Source organism: Ahaetulla prasina, chromosome 6 (assembly GCF_028640845.1).
Source record: "Ahaetulla prasina isolate Xishuangbanna chromosome 6, ASM2864084v1, whole genome shotgun sequence".
In the NCBI taxonomy this organism is placed as follows: Eukaryota; Metazoa; Chordata; class Lepidosauria; order Squamata; family Colubridae; genus Ahaetulla; species Ahaetulla prasina.
The window spans coordinates 80,458,756-80,480,667 of NC_080544.1; the positions used below are offsets into that span (position 1 = coordinate 80,458,756).

At 35.0% G+C, this 21,912-nt stretch overlaps 1 protein-coding gene across 4 annotated transcripts in view; it reads right to left on the bottom strand.

The window, feature by feature from the left end:
- PLOD2 (procollagen-lysine,2-oxoglutarate 5-dioxygenase 2) overlaps nucleotides 1–21,912 on the bottom strand; it is a 66,715-nt gene that overhangs the window by 42,363 nt on the left and 2,440 nt on the right. For all 4 annotated transcript variants that reach the window (XR_009155598.1, XM_058187001.1, XM_058187000.1 and 1 more), the window contains 2 exons: nucleotides 8,257–8,348; nucleotides 4,812–4,948 (listed from right to left, as the gene is read on the bottom strand). Coding sequence is in view for 3 of the 4 variants with exons in the window: in XM_058187001.1 (XP_058042984.1) it covers nucleotides 4,812–4,948; nucleotides 8,257–8,348 (229 nt within the window). In the remaining variant the exon portion in view is untranslated. The remainder of the gene's footprint in view (nucleotides 1–4,811; nucleotides 4,949–8,256; nucleotides 8,349–21,912) is intronic.

A 21,912-nucleotide genomic window follows, 5' to 3' on the forward strand; every position in this document is an offset into this window, starting at 1 on the left:
TACTACACTCACTCACTCTCAGTCCAACTGCCTTGAGTTGTACAAAAATAAAGGCAGGATATTTCTCGATAAATAAAGAGTGACCAGAATTCTGTCAAAGAATGAAAAGCTTTCCACGTTAATCACTAAAATACAGACCTAAATTATAACAATTCCTTAATTATAACCACTACAAAGCTTCCACGGTTAAGTCTGCTAACCCCCTTTTCCCTGAAAAAGCCTGGTTGAGAAATTGCTACATGATTCATCTAGCTATTTTCAGTTTCATGCTTACACTTACTAAAACATAATCTTAGTAATTAAGATAAAAGGAAAATGTAAACTGATTTGGACATTAAGAGAAAACATGTCCTTCAGCATTTTAGAAGGTCTTGGAGGTCTTCTAATCCAAGTATTCCCATATATAGGATAGGTGTTGTGTCTCGTCCAATCTCACCACAGCCGGGGCCTTCTTATCTGCTTCCGAACACGGAGGAATGTCCTAGTATGCCTCCCGGCCCCAGCTCTGGCTCCATGCCCAGGCAAACGGAGCAACTAGACCCCTCCCCCTCCTCCACAGCATGTGAACCTGAGGGAGGTCAATTGCCAACAGCTGCAGACTGGAGTGACCCTCGCGTCAGAAGACTTGATAGACGGAGGCAACAGAAGGAAGGAAGGGGCAGGCCTGGATAAGTGCTGAGTCAAGGAGCAACACCCCATGGCCTATATAAAGGACCTGCTTTCTGGCATTCTCTGAGTCAGGCAAAGTCTAAACATATCTTGCTGAAGTCACTTTCTGGTCTCCTGCCTGCCCTGAGAACTTTGCTAGGACTTTGGCAGGGCTGCAGAGGCACGCCTGATTTGGATTTCCCTGATCCGGCCGTCAGCGGAGGAGTGGGACATGACAATAGGAGGCTTCACACATAAAATAGTCCTATATGGCCAGGCATCCTATAGTTCCATTGAGAGCCTCGGTGGCGCAGTGATTAGAATGCAGTACTGCAGGTTACTTCTGCTGACTGCTGGCTGCCTACAATTTGGCGGTTCAAATCCTACCAGATTGACTCATCCCTCCGAGGTGGGTAAAATGAGGACCCAAATTATTGGGGACAATATGCTGACTCTATAAAACCGCTTAGAATGGGCTGTAAAGCACCGTAAAGCAGTATATAAGTCTCAATGCTATTGCTATATTCCGAAGACTATAAATGTTTTATATCGAGATCTGCACTTTTGAACAGCATGTCAGAACCTTCAGTTCAAAAAAGTGGACAGGCGAATACAAGCCCTGGGTTTCCATTAATTTATGTTTGATTAACGTCCACTTCATTTTAAGAGTTAATATTATCCTTCTTTATTAATTTCATAATTTACCATCTCATATTAATCCCTCAACTTAATGACAGCTATGGAAAGCTTTGAGAGTTTCACTCAATACTTGGAATGAATTCAGCCTAGGAGAGAGGATGTTCTCTGTTCTCTAAGGACTGAATAGGGCTTTAGCTTTCAGCACAAACTGATGTGTCTCACAGATGTTACTATTTAAAACATGTATTACTTTGCAGAAATTCTATTCACATCTGGATATATATTTCTGTAAAAAAAAATTTAAAGAATGCCTATGGTATTCTATGTCTGGACATAGAATATGTTCAATGTTTATTATTTGAAAAATTATTGCTAAAGTAGTGTTTTTCCATGAATTACTATAAATTAAAATGAAAAGGTACAGCAGCCTCCATATTATTCCAAAAATATACGTATTGTCAGAAATGTCTGTAAATCAGAATGTAAACTATTGTTTTAGAACAGGATACATAAATATTTTATTTATGTTCCTGAAGAAAGAACCATGACTAATTCTAGACGGACGATGATGATAGAGGGAGGGGGGAGGGAGAGAGGAAGAGGGAGAGAGAGAGAGATAATAGACAGGCAGAAATGGTCTCTATTTTCTTTTCAGAATGTCAAAAGCATTTCTTTACACCAAGGGTATGAAGGGGAGTTTCCACTGTCTATCTCCCAGGTTCAGTAATAACCTCTTGACTCCCAAGTTTAAACTGTGCAAGACAAGTTCATAATCCTTCTATAACCTAAAATACAAGACAAAAATGTAGCCATTATTTTGCTCATTAATTTTCCTTTCTTAAATGGTAGCTACTGTAATTCCTCCTTTCCATGGGTTTTTAATCAGCAAAGGAAATCATAGCAATGATCTACTAAAAAAAAAGATTTGTATGTAAAATTCATTAGTTAACTTCATTAACTATCCATACAATAACCCAAGATTTATCCTTACTGTGACTGAACAGATATGTGTCTTCTACATAATATATCAACAAAGACTGGAATTCACAGTCTTTCTATGGTCATTTGAACTCAAAATTTATTTGTGTCTTTTAAAAAAATGATGCATATCAATGGAAAACATAACTACATAACTACGAAATTCACATTTGCCTATCAATACTTATATTGATAGGCAAATGTGAATTTCGTAGTTTATGTAGTTATGTAATGGCAATTAAAAGCTCCTCAAGTATCCCAAACTTAGACACTACTTTTCTGTCTGTTGCCAAAAACATTCCATAAACTGCTCTTAGGTAAGATGGATGGTATAGAAATGTGATAAATATATAAATTCCACTGCAGCTTTTTGCAGAATGCTCATTGATTTATCTAATGTTATATTCTTTGTAAGTAGCCCAGTGTCACTGAGAGTGAGTGGTCAGCCATATAAATCTAATTAATTAAGTACCAATTCCAGAAAATTTCCCCAGTCAGAATTCTATTCTCTGCACCTTTGTTCTCAAGATCTTTTTAAAAACAATACCTTTCTTTCTAAATAAATTATTCATGATACCATTTGTGTGAAGTCTTGGTACATCTTTCTGCCATGATATATAAATGTTATGAATATGCAATAGACCACATAGAAGGGAAATGCATACATGTGTTTCATCCTTGTTTATCATGTACATAAACAATAGTCACAAGCTGCTGGGTAGCTTCACTCTTCATTTCTCCAAAAAAATTCTGATTGGCATGCATGTTTAGATCAGAGCAAGCAAATATTTTAATAGTTAAGGGTTAAATGGATGCTCTACTATTAGGATCAGAAAAAGATAGCAACAATTAATTATATCAAAGGTTATGGGGAACAAGGTTGAAACAGTAACAAAACACAACACATACATAAACCAGAAATAGGATATCAAATACAGTATATTAAGGAAATACAACATCAAAAGACTTAGAATTGGAAAATAAAGACATTTCAGATTATTAAGAGTTGCCGTCTTACATTCATTGAAAAGAGCAGTTTTGTAATACCTGTTAACAAGCTATGACTGTTGTAAAAGGGCATGTAATGAACCTAGATTAAAAGCTTGATGAACAAATAAGTGAAAATCCGTGGTAAATGGTAATGGTAAATTACTTCCCAGAAAAGCACATGATGGAAGTTTTTAGAAGTTGAGCTTGACTTGAGGAGTTTTATCTTTTACGAGCTACTAATCCTATTTGGAGTCCAGGAGGGTACCAGAGAAAGAGGTGCTGTTTTAGAAAAGGAAAAGAAAACAGACTCTTTTCATGTTCTAAGTGTATGTCAGGAATTTGGGGGGGAGGGGAGAGTAGGTTTCTACAATCTTTCACTGTTACCCTTTCCCCAAGTTTTGGCAGAAGGATTAAAGAAAAGAAATTTGCTTTTGGATTTCTTCTGTTTCCAAAAAAACGTCTGGTTGATGCTACAAACAGCCCTCTGGGCAAGTTGACCAAACCAGAGACTGAGATAAAGAACAATGCAAAATAAGGAAAAGGTGACAGAGAGAGGAAAGTGGCAGCTGGCTCAGAGCTACAGTTTTCCCCTTTCCAAAGCTGAAAGCAAAAATGTTAAGCCGGTGACACGATCCAGATGCAACACAGAGCACAGCTTTCCAGACAGCATTTTCTTCACCGCAAAGCAGAATGACCTAATGTTATTCTGCTGGCTTCTTCTACCCTTTCTCTGTCCCAGAAAATCATCCAGACTATTTGTTAAAGTAGTCACAAAGCAGTCAGGCAAAAAGAAAAGAAAAGAAAAGGATATGTTGGGAATCCAATTGCTTTTGTTAATTTGTTATAATTATTTCTTTTTAATTAGTCCAGAGGTTAACTGTGTGGTGATCACTTAACTTCCGTAAAAGTAATCACTATATTAACAATAACTTAATTAACAAAAAGGCAAAGTGGGACACTTAAATCCACTTTACATGTGTGACCCTGAAAATTAAACATACTTTGCATTTCTTCCAAATACCAATGACAAATGCTAAAATTCTTGTCTGACCCAAAGATACAATCCTTCTTTTTATATAGTTGTAGGAAATATTTCCAGAGCAGAAAAAAAAGTAGTATCAAGGTTCATGACTCAGTATCTGATTTTCCTTTTCAAAAGGTTGGAAAGTTGCTATTATCTAGCTACAGTTTCTGTGCATTTAATATTCCAAATTTAAAAGACATGTTGCCTAGTCTTTTCTGACAGAAAGGACTAACTCATACAAGAAGAATGAGCTGTACAATTCTAGGCTGCACAAAGCATATTCCTAAAGTCTTATTAATCTGTTTGTCATCTTCAAGAATATAACTGCAATAGTCTTTGATAATGTTTTATATATATAAGTCCACTTGGGGAAAAAAAAAACTGGATGTATAAAACAGATTCTATATCTATCTCTGTTCCTTAAGAGAGACTTGGGCAGCAGAAAAGATCCAGCATGATGCAACAAAATTAGCAATGTTACGACGTTCCCAATGACTAAAATATGAAACCCAAAACAAGGAGTTCTTCTTACCAGTCCACATACATAACCACCAAATCTTCCTGATCAGCATATGTCTCCAATGCAGATTTTATCAGACGTACTTTCTGGCCTCCACCAATAGCATTTGGTCCATTTCTTCCTTTCCACTTTTCACCTTTGCCTAAGACCTAGAAACAGAAATAACATGGTTTTTATTTTTATTCTTTTGGGAAGGAGGGGAAGGGTTATTAAAAATATATTGCCATCATTTCTGCAGTTAACAGGAACACCGACGACTGGGTTGTGTCAGTGTCAATCCTGAAGCTGATCTGGTCGAAGCCATCTTGGAGTGTCAGTGCTGCCACAATGGAGCTAAGGGATAGGGAAGGGAAATTAGAGATAGCTGGACTTGTATAGTTAAAATAAAATACTTTTTTTCCTGGAAACCAAAGACATTCTCACACCTGGCCGGAGGTGATGGTGATGTCACCAGACCTGCAGACACTGCCATAATTGGGCCATGTGACTGATTGCTTGGGTTTTAGGGAAAACTTTTTACTTTTAATTAGGGGAAAACCAAGGGGCCCCTCAGAGTTGGTTTTCACCAAGATACGTGCCAATATGATATTTCCAATAAAGCTATTCATTGAGGAATTCTCCGGCCTCAGAGGTTTGCTTGCAATTGATCTATTATTGGAACCCTGACAGTGAGATCCATAGCCGCTCTGGTTTTATACAGTTCTACTTCAGATTTTTACAAAGAAATCTTTCCTAAATCTGCCAAGGATTGAATGTGTTGAAGTCAGTAAGGTAAATTTGTTGAAGATAAATTTCACACTATTTTTCAACTTCAGTGTTTTGATTCAGGTGACAAAAATTATACAGTATTTCTATCTATATCTAATTTTTCATACCCATTTTTTTTTAGTTGTGATCAACAGATACAATTTTTTTTTATTTTTAATAGAAATAGCAACATCTACCATGGGTCCAGTCTTGAATCTGAATTTGGTGCTCTCTGGTCTTGGTTGTTTGCTTGCAGATGTTTCAACAACCAAAATCATCAGACTGATGATATTACTCATTTAAGTAATAAAACATCTGTAAGCAAATAACCAAGATCAAAGAGCAGAAGAGAGATATAGTTCAACCCTCAGTTATAAAGTTTCTTTTATTGCAGTGAACTAAATCCCCTCCGGAAGACTACCAGAAAAATATGCACTATTTTGAATTCAGACAAAAATTGTAATATAGATAGTCTTCTACTTACAACCATACATTTAATGACCATTCAAATTTACAATGGCACTGAAAAAATGACTTATGGCCACTTCTTACATGTATGACTATTCCAGCATACCCACAGTCACAAATCAAGCATCCCAAGGATTATCATTTGCAACCACCTTAGGGAACTTCTAATAAATAAAGTCAGTTGGGAAGCCCACTGATTCACCTAAGTATCTCATGATTCACTTAACAACTATATTGATTCACTTAATAACCATGGCAAAAAAGAATGTAAAATAGGCCATTATTGCTTTGCTTAGTAATCAAAATTTTGGGCTTATTTGTGGTCATAAGTCTTATACGCTACTTGTATAAGAAAGTTTATCAACTTGGAATAATAATAATAAAACAGTCTCCAATTTCCTTTCTCCAAGAAATTTACACACCTATCCTTATCCATTCTGTACCATAATTCTGTTTAAATATATCGTGACATGGCCTTCTGCCCATATCACAATATATTTGCCTAGAAAAATTCGCGGAATATTCTATTATTTATTTATTTATTTATTTATTTATTCGTATTTATATACCGCCCTATCTCCCTAAGGACTCAGGGCGGTGTACAGCCATATAAAAACACACAAATATACAGAATAAAAACATTCAACTAAAAAACTTATTATAAAGGCCAAATAGAATATATTACATTCTATTTTAAAAGTTGCTGTAAGATAATGCTATTTGTAATTTCATGTGAAAGAAAAAACGGGGAGGGTTACTATATGGTTAAGAATATTCTCTCATATTTGAAGACTGGTGTCATTGGTTTTTTAGTTTCGGATACAGAAAATTTATGAGTAGTGAAATGCTGGCTTAATATGGATTAACTTTGGAAGAATGATATTTGAAAGAGCGTATATATGCATAATAGGCTTCACTTTAGCTTTTCTTTTTTTTAAGGAAAGGATAGTTGACCCCTGACTTCACTTGTGTTAAAAGAACTGATTGATATTCACTAACTTTTACAACATATGCTTGGAATTAAAATTTAAAAATATAAAAAGAACCAAAAGTAAGGGTAGACTGAGGAAAATTACTCCTTTCTGTACAAATTTGGAAAAAGCTTCCGGTGCTTTATTTCTATTCCTTTACATTATACTAATGCCTAAAAAATGCCAGATGGCTCTTTCTCTGCCTCCGATGCAGGGCCCTTGTCCGAGGATTCCAGGACTGGCCCATGTTCCTCCCCAGCCTCCTCACTGTCCAACTCTGCTGCCAGCTCCATAGGCTGCTGGCAGACCACAACAGTCTCTGGGCACAATGAGAATATACCTGCTAAACAAAACTCCGCATTGGCAATAGGAAGGGCATCCGGCCAGTAAACACTCTGCTAGCTCCATTCAGTTGCCCAGACTTCACCCCCGCAAGAGAATATGGGGTCATTAAAAGAAGATGATGTATAGGCATCTTCCACTTGATTAGTTGTTGCCTTATTTTAAAGTTACTAAACCATGACTATGTTTGAAGTCTTTTAAGCACATAATTTTGCATATATATGCCTAGGCTGTTCATAAAAAAGTTTACTGGCAAAACAATATAAAGCACAATCCAGTTTCTACTCCAAATTTTCAATATCTCCGCAATACTAATTGGATAAAAAAAGTTTTTGTTTTGGATCAAAGGAAATCTGATCTAAAGATCATGTCCTGAATATCTTGGTAATATTCACTTTTAAATTTATCATTATATGTGTATTGACTACATCAGAGAAACAAGTATTTTACTGAATCCAGGAGCCAGAATAAAATCATCAAACCAAAAATAAATTGCCCTGAAATGGCAAGAGGTGATATTGTTAATATGAAATTATGGAATAAAAGGGAATATTTTGGAATCGTAACAGATGCAAGCACCATGAAAATAATTGAGTGGAAACAGAAAGAGGTAATATTTACAGACTGTTAAAAATCTTGCCAACGTTTCAGTCTATAACTCTTTGAAACTGTCTCCTAAAATGAGTAAAAGACAGCATCTGGAAGATTAAGAGGTAGGCAACACTAACAAAGTGCTATAGGACGGAATAATATTGAGCTGGCAAACACATGCAGCACACTGCAACAGAAAGATTTTCTAATTTCATTCTGTGTTTTCATTTAGCACAGTATAACATAATGCATAAATCCCCCATTTATGTACACGTGTATATATACACAGAGTGGAAATTGTCTGCAACATCATGAAAGGGCAACTGAACACACAATACCTTTACTGTGTAGTTGAAGTGATTTGCTGATTGCATAAATCGGTGGAAGCCATCTGTTTCCTTGGTTGCGATAGTTAGAATTAAAAGCTTATCTATTGAAGGAAAAAAGAGAAAACATTTGTTCCTGACTGATGAAAAAAGATAGCTGAAAAATAAGGAACAATTGTGAAGTTGGCTAAACTTATCAACATCTCATGTAATAAATCAAATCTTCATTTCATCTTCAATCATAACAGTAAACTAAGTTAATTTGTTTCATTAGAAGCTCAGAATTTAAGAAGTTGACATAAACTTAGCTGTTAAAAAACAGCATAAAAGAACACTATTGAATGGAAACATATTATCCATTATCTAAATGATAGTTCTATTTAATTATACAAATTATATAATTTATAATTAGGATGAAATACAATTCATCAACACACTTCATTTTAAAGTTTGGAATGAAAACTGTCAAGTCTGTTTCAAAAGCTGGCTTATGGAAAACATCTGTCTAAATGAATTGTCAGTGTCCAATTACATGGGATGAGAACCATTACAAGTTCAGGCCAGATTTATAACTTGGCCTCTACAGCATACCACTGCTAATCAAAATTCTTCAAAATGTTCATATTCACAATGCTTTTATATAGTCTCTGAATAGCTATCTATCTATCTCCCCTTGGGGCTCCCCTTGAAGGGCATCCGGAGGCTTCAGTTAGTTCAGAATGCAGCTGCGCGGGTGATAGAGGGAGCCCCTCGTGGCTCCCATGTGACACCTCTCCTGCGCAGACTGCACTGGCTACCTGTGGCCTTCCGGGTGCGCTTCAAGGTTTTGGTAACTATCTTTAAAGCGCTCCATGGCATAGGGCCAGGCTATTTACGGGACTGCCTGCTGCTACCGAATACCTCTCACCGACCCGTGCGCTCTCACAGAGAGGGACTCCTCAGGGTGCCGTCTGCTAGACAGTGTCGTTTGGCGACACCCAGGGGAAGGGCCTTCTCTGTGGGGGCTCCCACCCTCTGGAACGAACTCCCCCCAGGACTTCGCCAACTTCCGGATCTCCGAACCTTCCGCCACGAACTTAAAACATATTTATTCATCTGCGCAGGACTGGACTAGATTTTAAATTTATATTGGTTTTAATGGGTTTTATTATTTATATTGCTTTTTTAATTATTTGTCTGTGTAGAATAAGTTTTTTAATTGTTATTTTATTCTGTATTTATTTGTACTTTTTTATCTGCCTGTGAACCGCCCTGAGTCCCTAGGGAGATAGGGCGGTATATAAATACGATAAATAAATAAATAAATAAATAAATAAATAAATAAATAAATAAATAAATACCTACCTACCTACCTACCTACCTACCTACTACCTATCTACACACACACACACACACACACACATACGGAGCCATTTAGAAGCCATTCACATTCATGGGGGAAAACTACATATATGCTTACTTTTATAGCACAAACAGGAAAATCCATTCTGAGTGGCTTTAATTTGAATGTTACTGACGATTAGTCAATAATGGATTTATTAGTCAATAATGAGCCAATTTGGTGCAGTTATTAAGATACCAGGATAGAAATCAGAATATTGTGATTGCAAGAGGATGATGATGATTTAAGTAGAAATCTGGGGGAACTTGGACCAGTCACTTTCTTTCAGTCCTAGAGCGGAAGAAATGGCAAACCACTCCTGAAAATCTTTGCCAAGAAGATGTCTAGACAATCAGACACAATTGAAACAAAGGGGGAAAAACAGAACTACAATTTCACATTACAGCTACATATTTCAGCATGGGGAAAATATTTATTAGATACGGTGTTAATTGTAGGCGTTGTTACTATTTTTTAAAAAGTACTAGTGAATTGAAAGTTGCAGTATAATTCTTTAACAAATGCCCTTGTGAACTATAATACAATGCAATGATGAAGCTACTATTTTTTCTTCTTTGTTTGCAGAAGCAAGAATTATGTGACTTAATAAAATAAGGAAGGAAATATTAGGAAATGAATAAAAGCTATGAAAAAGGAATATTTCGACAAAAATGCAACTAAGTAAAATATATTTGAATATACTGAATTGTATAAAATATGATATGGCCAATACTCTGTTCATAAATTATGTATGTGTGTAGGGGGGGAAACTAAAGAATTATGACACTTCTGAAAGAGAAAAATAGAAATATAGTATTCTGGAAAATGAGATTGCCTATGACTAAGTGATACAAATCAAATCTCTCAGCAACAAAATTACTTCCATTCCAGTGTTGGGTTTTGCTTACCTTCACTACTGGTTCGGAACTGTGAGTGCACATGCGCTTCGCTCTTGCGCTGCCCTTCTGTGCATGCGCAGAACCTTCTGCACATGCACAGAACCTTCTGCACATGCACAGAGCATCTGTGATGACATCCGAGTGGTGGGCGGAGCCTCCCGCATCCACCGTTACTGGTTCGCCTGAACTGGTAGAAATCCACCATTGTTTCATTCCATTTTGAATATCATTGTGGAAATGATGAAACATTGATATACTGTATATACAACTTTTGTGGAGTGACTGCAAATTTGTTTCTGGTATGCTAAACAAATTCCTGGTCTTAAGATTTGGAACTTATTTACATTAGATTCTAGTTAAATCACCATCAACCTCTTGCAAGCCAAAAACCTGCTTACTCCTGTTTTATCAACAGTCTTCCAAATATTCTTTCTCAGGAATTAAGAAGCAATGGGGTCTATGTGTGAGATACAAGTAACAGATGTGTTTTCTGCAATCATAGGAACACTCCTTTGCTCTGATTGCCTGATAGCAAAAACATCTAATTGTTTACAAATATTCTACTACAGTCAGAATACCACACAGGAAAATGTATAAATTAATATTTATCTATAATGTTCTTAATTTTATTCCTTTACAGTTCACTCTCAGCTGAGTCCACCCGAATGGGTTGTTGTGGGGAAAAAAGCAGGAGCAAGGAATATTAGGTAATACATGTGTCCCTTTCAGCTACATATAAAGTGATAAAATCAGGATAAAAATCTAAAGATAAATAAAGTAATAGGTCTGCTTATATGTCAAAAGTACGGTAATTCAAAAATACACAGACAAGCTGCTTTTTAAAGTAACCATATCTTTTTTCTTGTTTCTACTCAAATCTGAAAGAAAACAGAAAAGGTATTCTGCTTTAAGGAGTCAAGTGAATGAAGCATTGATTTTTTTTTTCACTTATATGGACATGTAAAAAAAGATATGGGTGCTTTAAAGATATGCTGTTCCTCTTTTAAGATTTTTTTTTCACACAACTCTACAAAAGAATTTCAGAAATTTTGACCATGCTGTAATTTTAGAATTACAAGCAATAAGGCAGGAAAAGGCCATATATTAAATTCAGACTCGTTCATCAGGATTGCTGAAGCTAAAAATTATAGCAGTTTATAGTTTATTAAATTTCTTCTTCTGACATTATTAATAGATATTACATTTCAACTTTTTTTTAAAAAATGCATGCTTTTTCTGTATGACTGCATTTTAAGTTTACATTGCTCATTGTGTGAAAAGTAAGGGTTAATTTAATTTCTATTATTTGTATGTGTCAGTTGCAAAATTTGTATTTTGAGAGACATCAAAAGAAATTGCTAAATACACAAACAACATTCTCCTATATGAAATTAATTTAATCATATGTTGCATCAAGCATTAATGTGGTTGCTTGGTTTTATTTAGAACCATGTGTGACCCTGCTACTGTGATTTGTTTACCAAATTATGATTAAACAAACTTCAGCTTTTGCAATTTTGTGAAACCACCCTTTGTGAGTGACAAGATGGGATTATATATTAGGATTTATTAACTCTTACTGAGGGGTGAGAAGCAACAAAGAAACAATTTGAACAGGAATTTAAAATTCAATCATTTGAATAAAATTCTATTGCCTTGCATATAACTTGGTCAGCAAACCTCTGGGGCCATATTCTGGAAAAGCAGTATACTTTATACTACTTAAAACATTGATGAGCCAAAATCTATTTTGTACTTTATTGGAAACATTCTTACACTGCAAAAAGGTTTATTTTCTTATGTTATTCTCAAGGCGCTTCAGAATTTCTTTAAACATTTTTGGTGTATTTATTTTATCTTCATTGTTACAATATGTTGTAAATATTAGCACAGAGCTAATATTAAATATATGAAGCATTCAGTATTCTAGTACATTGGTAATTTTATGAAAAGTAATACTTCAATTAACTACTCCCCCCATTTACATCCCCACAAAATACTCCAAGCACAACAAATTATTTTCTTTAATTGGTCTTGGACTAGTATAAAGTCCATTTACAATAAGTAGGAATTATTTTACATATTTTAACAAGACAAGGTTATATCATATGTATAAATTAGGCATCAATTAGTTAAAAACAGTATGTTTTAACACTGCTAGTCATCCCAAAGAGAGACACCTGTACCCTTAGCTTTTTTCCATTTGTCCATATTGACTGAAATTGTTGGAAATTGAAATGTCCTGGTTTCTTTTTATTTTTTCTTTGTTCCTTCTCACAAAATTCTTCAAAGCTTTAATAAGACTTTTTTGTTAATCCAATATAGGAAATAGGATAGAAATGTATAGAAGTCACTCCCTTGGTTTGTTATTTATATATCCATTTTAATTATTAAGACGTGTGTTTCTTTTATAATTCCAGTTTAGCATCCTTTTCCATATCATTCTTGTAGCCTGTCATTTCTAAATCAAGCTCAATCTTGTCAGAAACGAACTTGTTCCTCTTCCATAACTCTTTGAAATGGAGTTCTATCTACAGAGGCAGACACTTTTCAAATTAATGTCTGGGTCCATTGTTCAAACATTATGAGAATATTAAAATATTTCGCTACTTTCGGTATCAGTAGATTAAACTAAGTGTTCTCTAGCTTTTAGCTCATTCTGGTTCCCTTTAATGTCCAGCATTCAAATTCTCATCCTGGTTTTTCTCATGAGGAGCAATTGTCTGGAACACTTGCGGTCACTCTGCATTAGTTGGTCCCAAGAGGAATCACAAAGAGCTGGTCTTCTCGTCAGCAATTCATTTTGCTGCAGTTGTTGGCTTTACTTCAGTTCACCATTTCTTCCATGGAAGTCATGCTACTTATGTAGTAATTTAAAAAGACCACATTTCCCATAATGAAAATCAAATGCTGGGCTGTTTTGTTTGAGCAAGAGAAATGATTGCTTACAAGAAATTAACATTTTTCTGACAATAATTGCAAAGTCTTCATCAGATTTATATTATGTTTAATCTATGGCCATATATAGAACTTCTTTCTTTTTACATCCTAAAATGCAGTTCTATAATCCATTCAATATTTCAGTTCTGTCATTGTCTTTTTCAATAATACATTAAAGTTATTTTACTTTATGTGGGATTAAATAGAAACTTAATGGGCACTTTAAAAATACAAGATATAGGACTGTATTGCATTACAAATCTTAATTTAGTGTAACTAACATATGGAATGTATATGCTTTCTTTTTAGACCTTTTTTAAAGGATTGTTTTTATAGTTTATACAAGTTGATTATAAATTATTACACCAATTTGAAGTCCCGCTTTGAGCCAAAAGTTGACTTCTTCCAAAAAAAGAGCTCTGCGTCCTTTACCTAACATCTATAAATGTTAGCACCATCACTTTTCAAGTTAATTTTAGTTTTCATGGGAGAAAATGCATGACTGAAGTAAAAGAGGTCATCAGGTTGAGGATAATATAACTCCAAGCACCAACTTCAGGAGAAGGATGGGAAAGTCATCTCCTGCTTTTAAATACCCCTGATGCATCTGAATGGCCACTGGCAGGATCAATAGGATCACTTAAGGTGGATCTTGGCCAGACCCAACTAAACAGTTCTTATGCTCTAAGGTATGAAACATTTTTACTTATATTAAATGTGTGTGCAGCTGACATTACTATAGTTTTACACTGAAATTAAAATTTTTAAAAGATTTCCTGAAACATACACTGATAAACTAGTTACTCATTTGAGTAACGATTATTGACACACAGTATAAACTATAAATTACTGTATTAATATAATATTCAAATGTCTTTCCAGTGCCTAGTCAGTTCACAAAGAGTAATGGGATTTATACATTTCCCATTCCCACTTTTCCTCGTGCCCACTATACCAAATGACATGTCATCCAAGGCACTGTGGTTACACACAACCAAGCTATTTTGAAAGGAAGGAACATTTTTTGTAAACTGGGCTTAAAGAAATCTGAATGAGAGAGGCATTCACAAAGCCCAGCAATTTGTCCAATATGTACAGAGGATTTTCAGTTGCTAGGGGTATGGATTTAGCTATAAAAGCTGTTGTTCTGGGATGGTTTCCATAACACAATGCATTTACATTGGATAATCAGAATGCTGTTAAATAACTACTTCCACAGATCTTATTCAATAATGTTATGAAGTTAGGTTTTTAGGCAATATTATAAAATACAATAGGAATAATTACCAATGTTAAATGCACTTTGACACTAATCTGGTTTTTTCAGCAGGGAAGCCATAATTCAAAAATTAATCTGAAATTAACATTTGTTTTCTGTTACTTGTAATCCTTTCTGGATTTATTTATTTTTTTAAAGCCAATTGTTAAAAATTGGTTAATACAATGTATGGGTCCCCTGGGACAGAAATTACAACTTTTGAATAACATAATGGTAAAACAAGCTAAAACAACTAAATTAACTGCCAATCAATTACAGAACCATATTAAAGGTAATAAAATTCTCATATAAAATTCTGAACAATTTAGGCCACTTAACCATTTTTCTTTTGCTAAAAAACCGTATGAACATGTCTGTCAGCTGCTTGAGACAGTCCAGAGAGAAGGCTAAAGCCATGCACACTACTACATTTATTGCAAGGTTTATAGTAATATAATCTTGCAAGTCTGAAAGCACTTCTCCCCACCCTTGCCTTTGCCTTCCAATAAACTAGGGAAGGTCCCTTCAGAGACTCTTCAGTCATCCCTTTCCTACTGTGGGCTGAGACATCTCTTATTGACCATTGTCCTGGCTGAGGCTCTTCTTCCATCTCCCAGCCCATTACATGAAAATTCCAAAAGTCAAATTTGTTTTCAAGAGGCCTTTAAAAAATGTATCTGACCCCTCCTCCCCTTTTCTGGTCCTATTCTACTGCCACAGTTTAGAGTATGATTGAGGATGCCTTTTCCATGGTAACATCTGTCCTGTGGAATAATCCTGGCCGTGTTCAGTATATTCCACGCACACCTTTGCTCCTTCCTCCACCAGCTTCCAATGATTGCCTGGCTCTTCTATACAGTAATCTGTTTATAAAAGAAATTTTAAAAATCTGCACTATAGTTTATCCACGTCATGGTTTTTAAAATTGGCCCAAATGCTATGCACATACCAGTACTGGAATAAGTATTCTTTGTGCTAAATCAGGTAATTGGATGAAAAAAATACCCAAGGTTGTTGGCACTGACCAGTTACCATTAGGAAAAACTGTGCAGCCAACCCTTGAGATAAACAGCTGAACTCAGAAGGTCAATGTGTCTTTGTCAAAGGAGACAGGCCTTTCCCCTCTCAGGCATGTAAATGTGTGGAGTTAAAGAAAAATAAATAACCTCCAGTTCTCAAATGAACACTGCAATTACTTAGAACCTGGCAATTTAGAGTCCACATAATAGGCATGTACATCCTCCCTCTAATTGAACTGAATAAATCCATATGTGCAAGACGCAAGCATGTGTTTTCATAACCCTCTGTACCTTCAAAACCCACATTCACAAAAATAACAAAAATAACAGAGAAATGAAACTATGGAGGAAGACCTGATCCATTCATCAAGCTACTGTCAACTGTCAGCTATTAATAAGGTGTGCATTTTTCTGCTGAGTGGCAATACTGTCCCATGTGAAATATGTAGAATTAAATATGTTATCAGGTATTTTGTGATTATTTCCAGCATATTAAAATATTGAGCAGGAGGGACAGATTTGATCCAAACTTGTATATCATTGGTTTCCCAACAAACACAAGAACTGTGAGGTGAAAAACTGCCAGAGGGGGGAACCCCTTTCTCTCATAACCACGGTAATAACACTCATTGCCAATGGATAGTCCAAGTTCTTGTATTTATGGCACTGTAATTTCCTGCAGTACAGAGAAGAATAAACTACTTAGAAAGAGAAGACCACCAGTGATTTTATCAAAAATGCCACTGTCATCAAAAATGTCAGAAGCAGTTCCATTTTCTGTTCCAAATTTCCTCTATAAATCCATCTAAAGTAGAAAATATCTGCATTTATAGCCAACAATATCTACTTTTATGGCTAACTGGAAGCTCTTTATAGACCTTTTGCATGAATGGAAAAAATGCCTTCATGACTTGTGGTTTTATAATTAGAAAAAAATAATAATAGAAAAAAGTGAGCTTCTTTGTAATCATAGGGTAAGAGAGAATTTGATAACGGTACTTATATTTACTACAACAAAAATCAGAAGCTTCTTTTTTCTTCTTTTCATTTTTTCCTTCCTTCTTCCTTTCCTCCACTTTGTATTAGTTTGTTAATTTTTATGTTCCTTGTAAAACCTTTAATAAAATTTATTTTGAAAAGCAATCCATCTAAAGCAGAGGCAGGCAATGGGAGTACTACCACACTTCTCTAACCTCCTTAATTGTTGTTTCTTTGATTTTAAAAATATAATTGGGAAAATGAAATGCATCAAAGCAAAATGTATTGTAGGGTTTGGAAACGTCCTTATTTGCAAACATTTACATATACTCTTTTAGAATAAGAAATGTGCCTACAATGGTATGTGCCTACAAACAGCCAAACCAATTTATTTTTCTAATCATCTTTCAAGATTTATAGTTAATTCAGAGCTTGTGATGAGTTTTCAATCACGTCATTGAACTGAACAAAGATATGACATATTGATGTATAAGTGATAAAAAGCAACATTTTCCCATTTACTATATTTTCTCATTCCACTGCATACTGTATTTTATGTTCCCAAATGGGGTGTATATATACATTTCATTATTGCTCAGTGACTCAGCATTTAGAAAACACTTAGCAACTGGCTTCAGTTATACAGAGTGAGGAAAGTTTAGAGAAAGTTTCTTGCCCTTAAACACTCTTTTTACAAGGCCAGCTGTTTAAATATCAGCAGGCAAATATGAAAACCCAGGGAATATTTTAAATTACTCTCCAGCATCCAATTTGTTGACTTTTTGAGCAGACATAGCTACTGCTGTTCCATGATTCTTGACCGCCTTTGGGTATCGCTTCCTATACTTCACCTCAGTAATATATATTGTATTTTATTATATATTAACAAACCACATAATATACTAAACGTCTAGAACTGGTATGAACATTTTATAGACGAGAATACAAATCAATTTTCAAATTCCACACAATATTGCTAAACCAAGAAATTAACATTTGCAAAAAATAATGAAGCAAATAAGCATAGTGATATGCTTGCATGTAGTTGTGGGTTTATTATTAACCACATATTTTACTGTCTAAAGTAAATTATTTTGTAGAAGAAAACACTCTCAGAAGACAAAGTTACATATTAAAACTGTTGCACTCTACACTTCCCCATTTTTATTAAAGTTCCCAAGTAATTACTTCATGTTACACATCTCTTCCTAACATGAGCCACATTTATTATAGTTTTGGGGGATTATTTTTAAACAAGAGAAACATGTGCTATACAAGTTCATTTATTCTGACTCTGAGGATGAATGAAGGACTTTAAAAAAACCATCCAGCAGAATAATTTGTTTTGACAGGAACCTGAACTATAACTAGTATGTCAGGACTTAAGCAGCCAATAAATTTGGGATATGCTCCATAGTGCATATGTCCTTCAGAAGCTCTCTTTCTGGCAGTGCATTTTATCAAATGTAGCATGCATAGCATTTGTTGGTTACAAGTACTAAGTTAACAGCTAGTATTATTTATTCTATTCAATAATTACTCTTATGGGCCAAGCGTGATTGGACACACAAGGAATTTGTCTTTGGTGTATATGCTCTCAGTGTACATAAGGAGAATAAAATTCATCAAGAATACAAAGATACAACACTTAGTGATAGTCAAGGTTACTAATAAGCTATCAAATCGTACTAGGAAACAATTAAAAACAATATAATTGAAAGATACAAGCAACATAGTTATATTAATAAGTGGGAAGAGATATTAGTAAGGAAGAGAAGAGTAATAGTAATAAAGTCTTAGTAAATTATTTCACAGTATTGTGGGAATTAGTTGTTAAGCAGAGTGATGGCATTCGGGGAAAAACTGTCCTTGTATCTAGTTGTTTTGGTATGCAGTGCCCTGTAGCAGCGGCCACCAACTGCTGGTCCGGGAGAAAATTTTGGTGGTCCACAGAAAAGTTATTTGCACTTTTTATATTGCACTAAATACTATTTATCTTTTTAAAAATTCATATTAGTGGTCCACGGGATTCATAATTATGAATTTAGTGGTCCCTGAGGTCTAAAAGATTGGTGACCCCTGCCCTATAGTGTTTTTTGAGGGTAGACATTGAAACAATTTACGTGAGGGGTCTGTAGATTTTTTCACACTCCTCTTGACTCATGCAATATACAGATTCTCAATGGAAGACAGGTTGGTAGCAATTGTTTTTTCTGCAGTTCTAATTATCCGTTGAAGTCTGTGTTTGTCTTGTTTGGTTGCAGAGCCAAACCAGACAGTTACAGAGGTGCAGATGACAGACTCAATAATTCCTCTGTAGAACTGAATCAGCAGCTGGTTTTGAAAGCTAACATTTTCAACTATTTGGCCATAGTGAAGGCTTGTACTATGGTGAAGTCTTCCTATGGCTGATATGATTCTACCCAGTAGAACACTCAACTGTGATGTGCAAACATATCATACCTCAGGCATGTTTTTAAATCCTTCCCAATGAATGCCTTCTTGCATTCTAGGCAACATCTCCTTTCTTCATGTCTGCTCCAGTCTAGACAGAGCCACTGTTACATGCTGACTCAGTGTAGTCTGCCATCTTTTCATTGTGGGGCAGTTTGTGAGTTAACTTTTTGTGGCTTTCAAACCAACCAACCAACCAACCAAAAGAAACCCACCCTGATATTTTGGTTCTGCGTTGCCTATCCACTATCTAGAAAAAAAACTTGTCTTTTTGGAATTACTATTGTTTTGGGAAAATGTATTGAACTGTGTCAACAACAACCTGCCAGTCAACAATCAGATTTTTATCACCGATCATCCAAAAGAAAAATACTGGTAGAAAAAAAAACTTGTCAATAAGATTTACATAAGCTGGGAACATCAATAGCTCAAAATGAATCCAATTTCCATTGAACAAGTTCAATAAGCCACAGCATGAAATTTGGTCATAGAAAGCATAACAACATCTATACCTGTATCATCTGATTAAAAAAAAATAGATCTACCTGGTCTGTTCAACAAAAAAAGAGTAATATAAATAACTCAACAAAATGAGCAATGCAATAGAACATGAATCAGAATAGAAACTAACTCTGGACCAAAAAGGCAGAATTAGTCTCTCTTTCTTTATGAAATTTACCCTTCTCACACACCTGATAGTGAAATGTTAAAATGTCATAGTCCTACAGAAAACATCCTCAAAGTACTTGAGATGATATCTGACTGCTTGGGAAAAAAAAGTCAGAATAATACCTTCATGCCAGAGGGTAATATGAGAGTAAAACACATTGTCACATTCTAGAGTCAAAGCAGCATATTTCATGATGATAGTCCTGTTGTCTCCTGTAAGTCTAAGTTGGAATGTGAATATCCCACAGTGCAAGTCATCAAGGTCATCAACGTCTATAGGATTTATGGTGAATAAAGTGTGTTCATTACAGCCTTCAATCTTAAGGTAGTTTCCTGTTCTACTCATGTTCTTTATATGAAATAAACAACTCACAAATAAACAAATAAACAACTAGACACAAGAAGTTTTTTCCCGAACACCATCACTCTTCTAAACAAATAATTTCCTCAACACTCTCAAACTATTTACTAAATCTGCACTACTATTAATCTTCTCATCATTCCCATCACCCATCTCCTTCCACTTATGACTGTATGACTGTAACTTTGCTGCTTGTATCCTTACAATTTATATTGATATTGTTTCCTGATTGCTTATTTGTACCCTATGACTATCATTAAGTGTTGTAAGTGTTGTACCTTGACGAAGGTATCTTTTCTTTTATGTACACTGAGAGCATATGCACCAAGACAAATTAATTGTGTGTCCAATCACAGTTGGCCAATAAAAAATTCTAATCTATTCTATTCTACTTACTTTAAGCATATTATGAAAAAAATAAAGCATTCTCTTTAGTAGTTGTTTGCTACTTTAAAATGTACCCCAAGACTCTGGAGAAAGTAATAAATTTTTTGGGTATTGGTTCTGAAAGATCCTTTAAGTGGAATTGAAATATTAATAGGCAAATTAAAAAGAATTTAGTCAAAAACAACACTAGATTATTTTTTTCTTGCATTTTTAACTGCAAAAATATTGATTTCTGTCTTCTCTTTTCCTTATTTTATATTAGTTTGTATTAGTTTTTATCTTCCTAATGTGTGTCCGTGTATATAAGTTTCTTGCATTATTATCAAGGATAGAGATCAGACATTATAATTGAGTTTCAAGGCAAGATACATGTAAGAGTATGAAAAAAGATCCAAGCAAAGAACATGTGGCAAAAAAAATGTGTGTTTTAAACTCATTATCGCAGCTGAATGAAAAGTCTTAAGTGCTTTTCTTTGAACAGGTTTAATGCATGTTTTTATTCTTCTGCTTTACACATCAGGGATTGAATTTCTTCCTGCTTTCCAGCTCCTCAGAACAAGCATGTTATAAGATCCAAGAAACAGAATATGAGCAAGACTGGGGCACAAATTCATCTCATTTTGAGAAAACTGGCTGGGGGAACAGGACGATATAAAAATAACAGTTACTAAGTTGAATAAATTATTTTCCCCAACCTTGCTTCTCAGGCCAAGTCTGTTACCAAATGAAATGATGCCAAGAAGGCAGCATTTCCTTTTTTGTCTAAGGAAAAAAAAAAGATTTCTCTCTAAGCTTGAAACTGGATTTCCTACATTTTGCTACTTGGTTCTGAAATTGGAATCATCAGAGTGAAAATAAATTCTTCATGACAGCTATTTAAGTGCATTTGACAAGTTACAACCCTCCCCCCTTCCCCGCCCAGCTGCTGGTGTTTAAATTACCCTCAATGAACAATGTATGGGAATCCACAGATGCCCTCATAGCTATTTCATGTTAAGACTCTGGACTTAATGCCTCCCAGGACCACCCCTCTTTCAAGAACAATGGCTTCTGCTTCACTCTATTTTGTTTCTAAGACACCCTTGTAATTTTGAGGGCTTTAGAAACAACTACAAATCTTTCCCTGACAGAACATAGTTAAAAATCTGAGGTTCCTGAAATAAACTTTACGGAAAAAAAGAACATTGCATTTGTACATCTCAATTTCTTTTAAATTTTCCTGCTAGATGCAGAGAATTCCATTTAAAAAAATCCTCCAAATTTCAGAACATATTTCTCTCTAATAGGGAGGGTATGATTTGCAGTTAATATTTGAAAGGTGC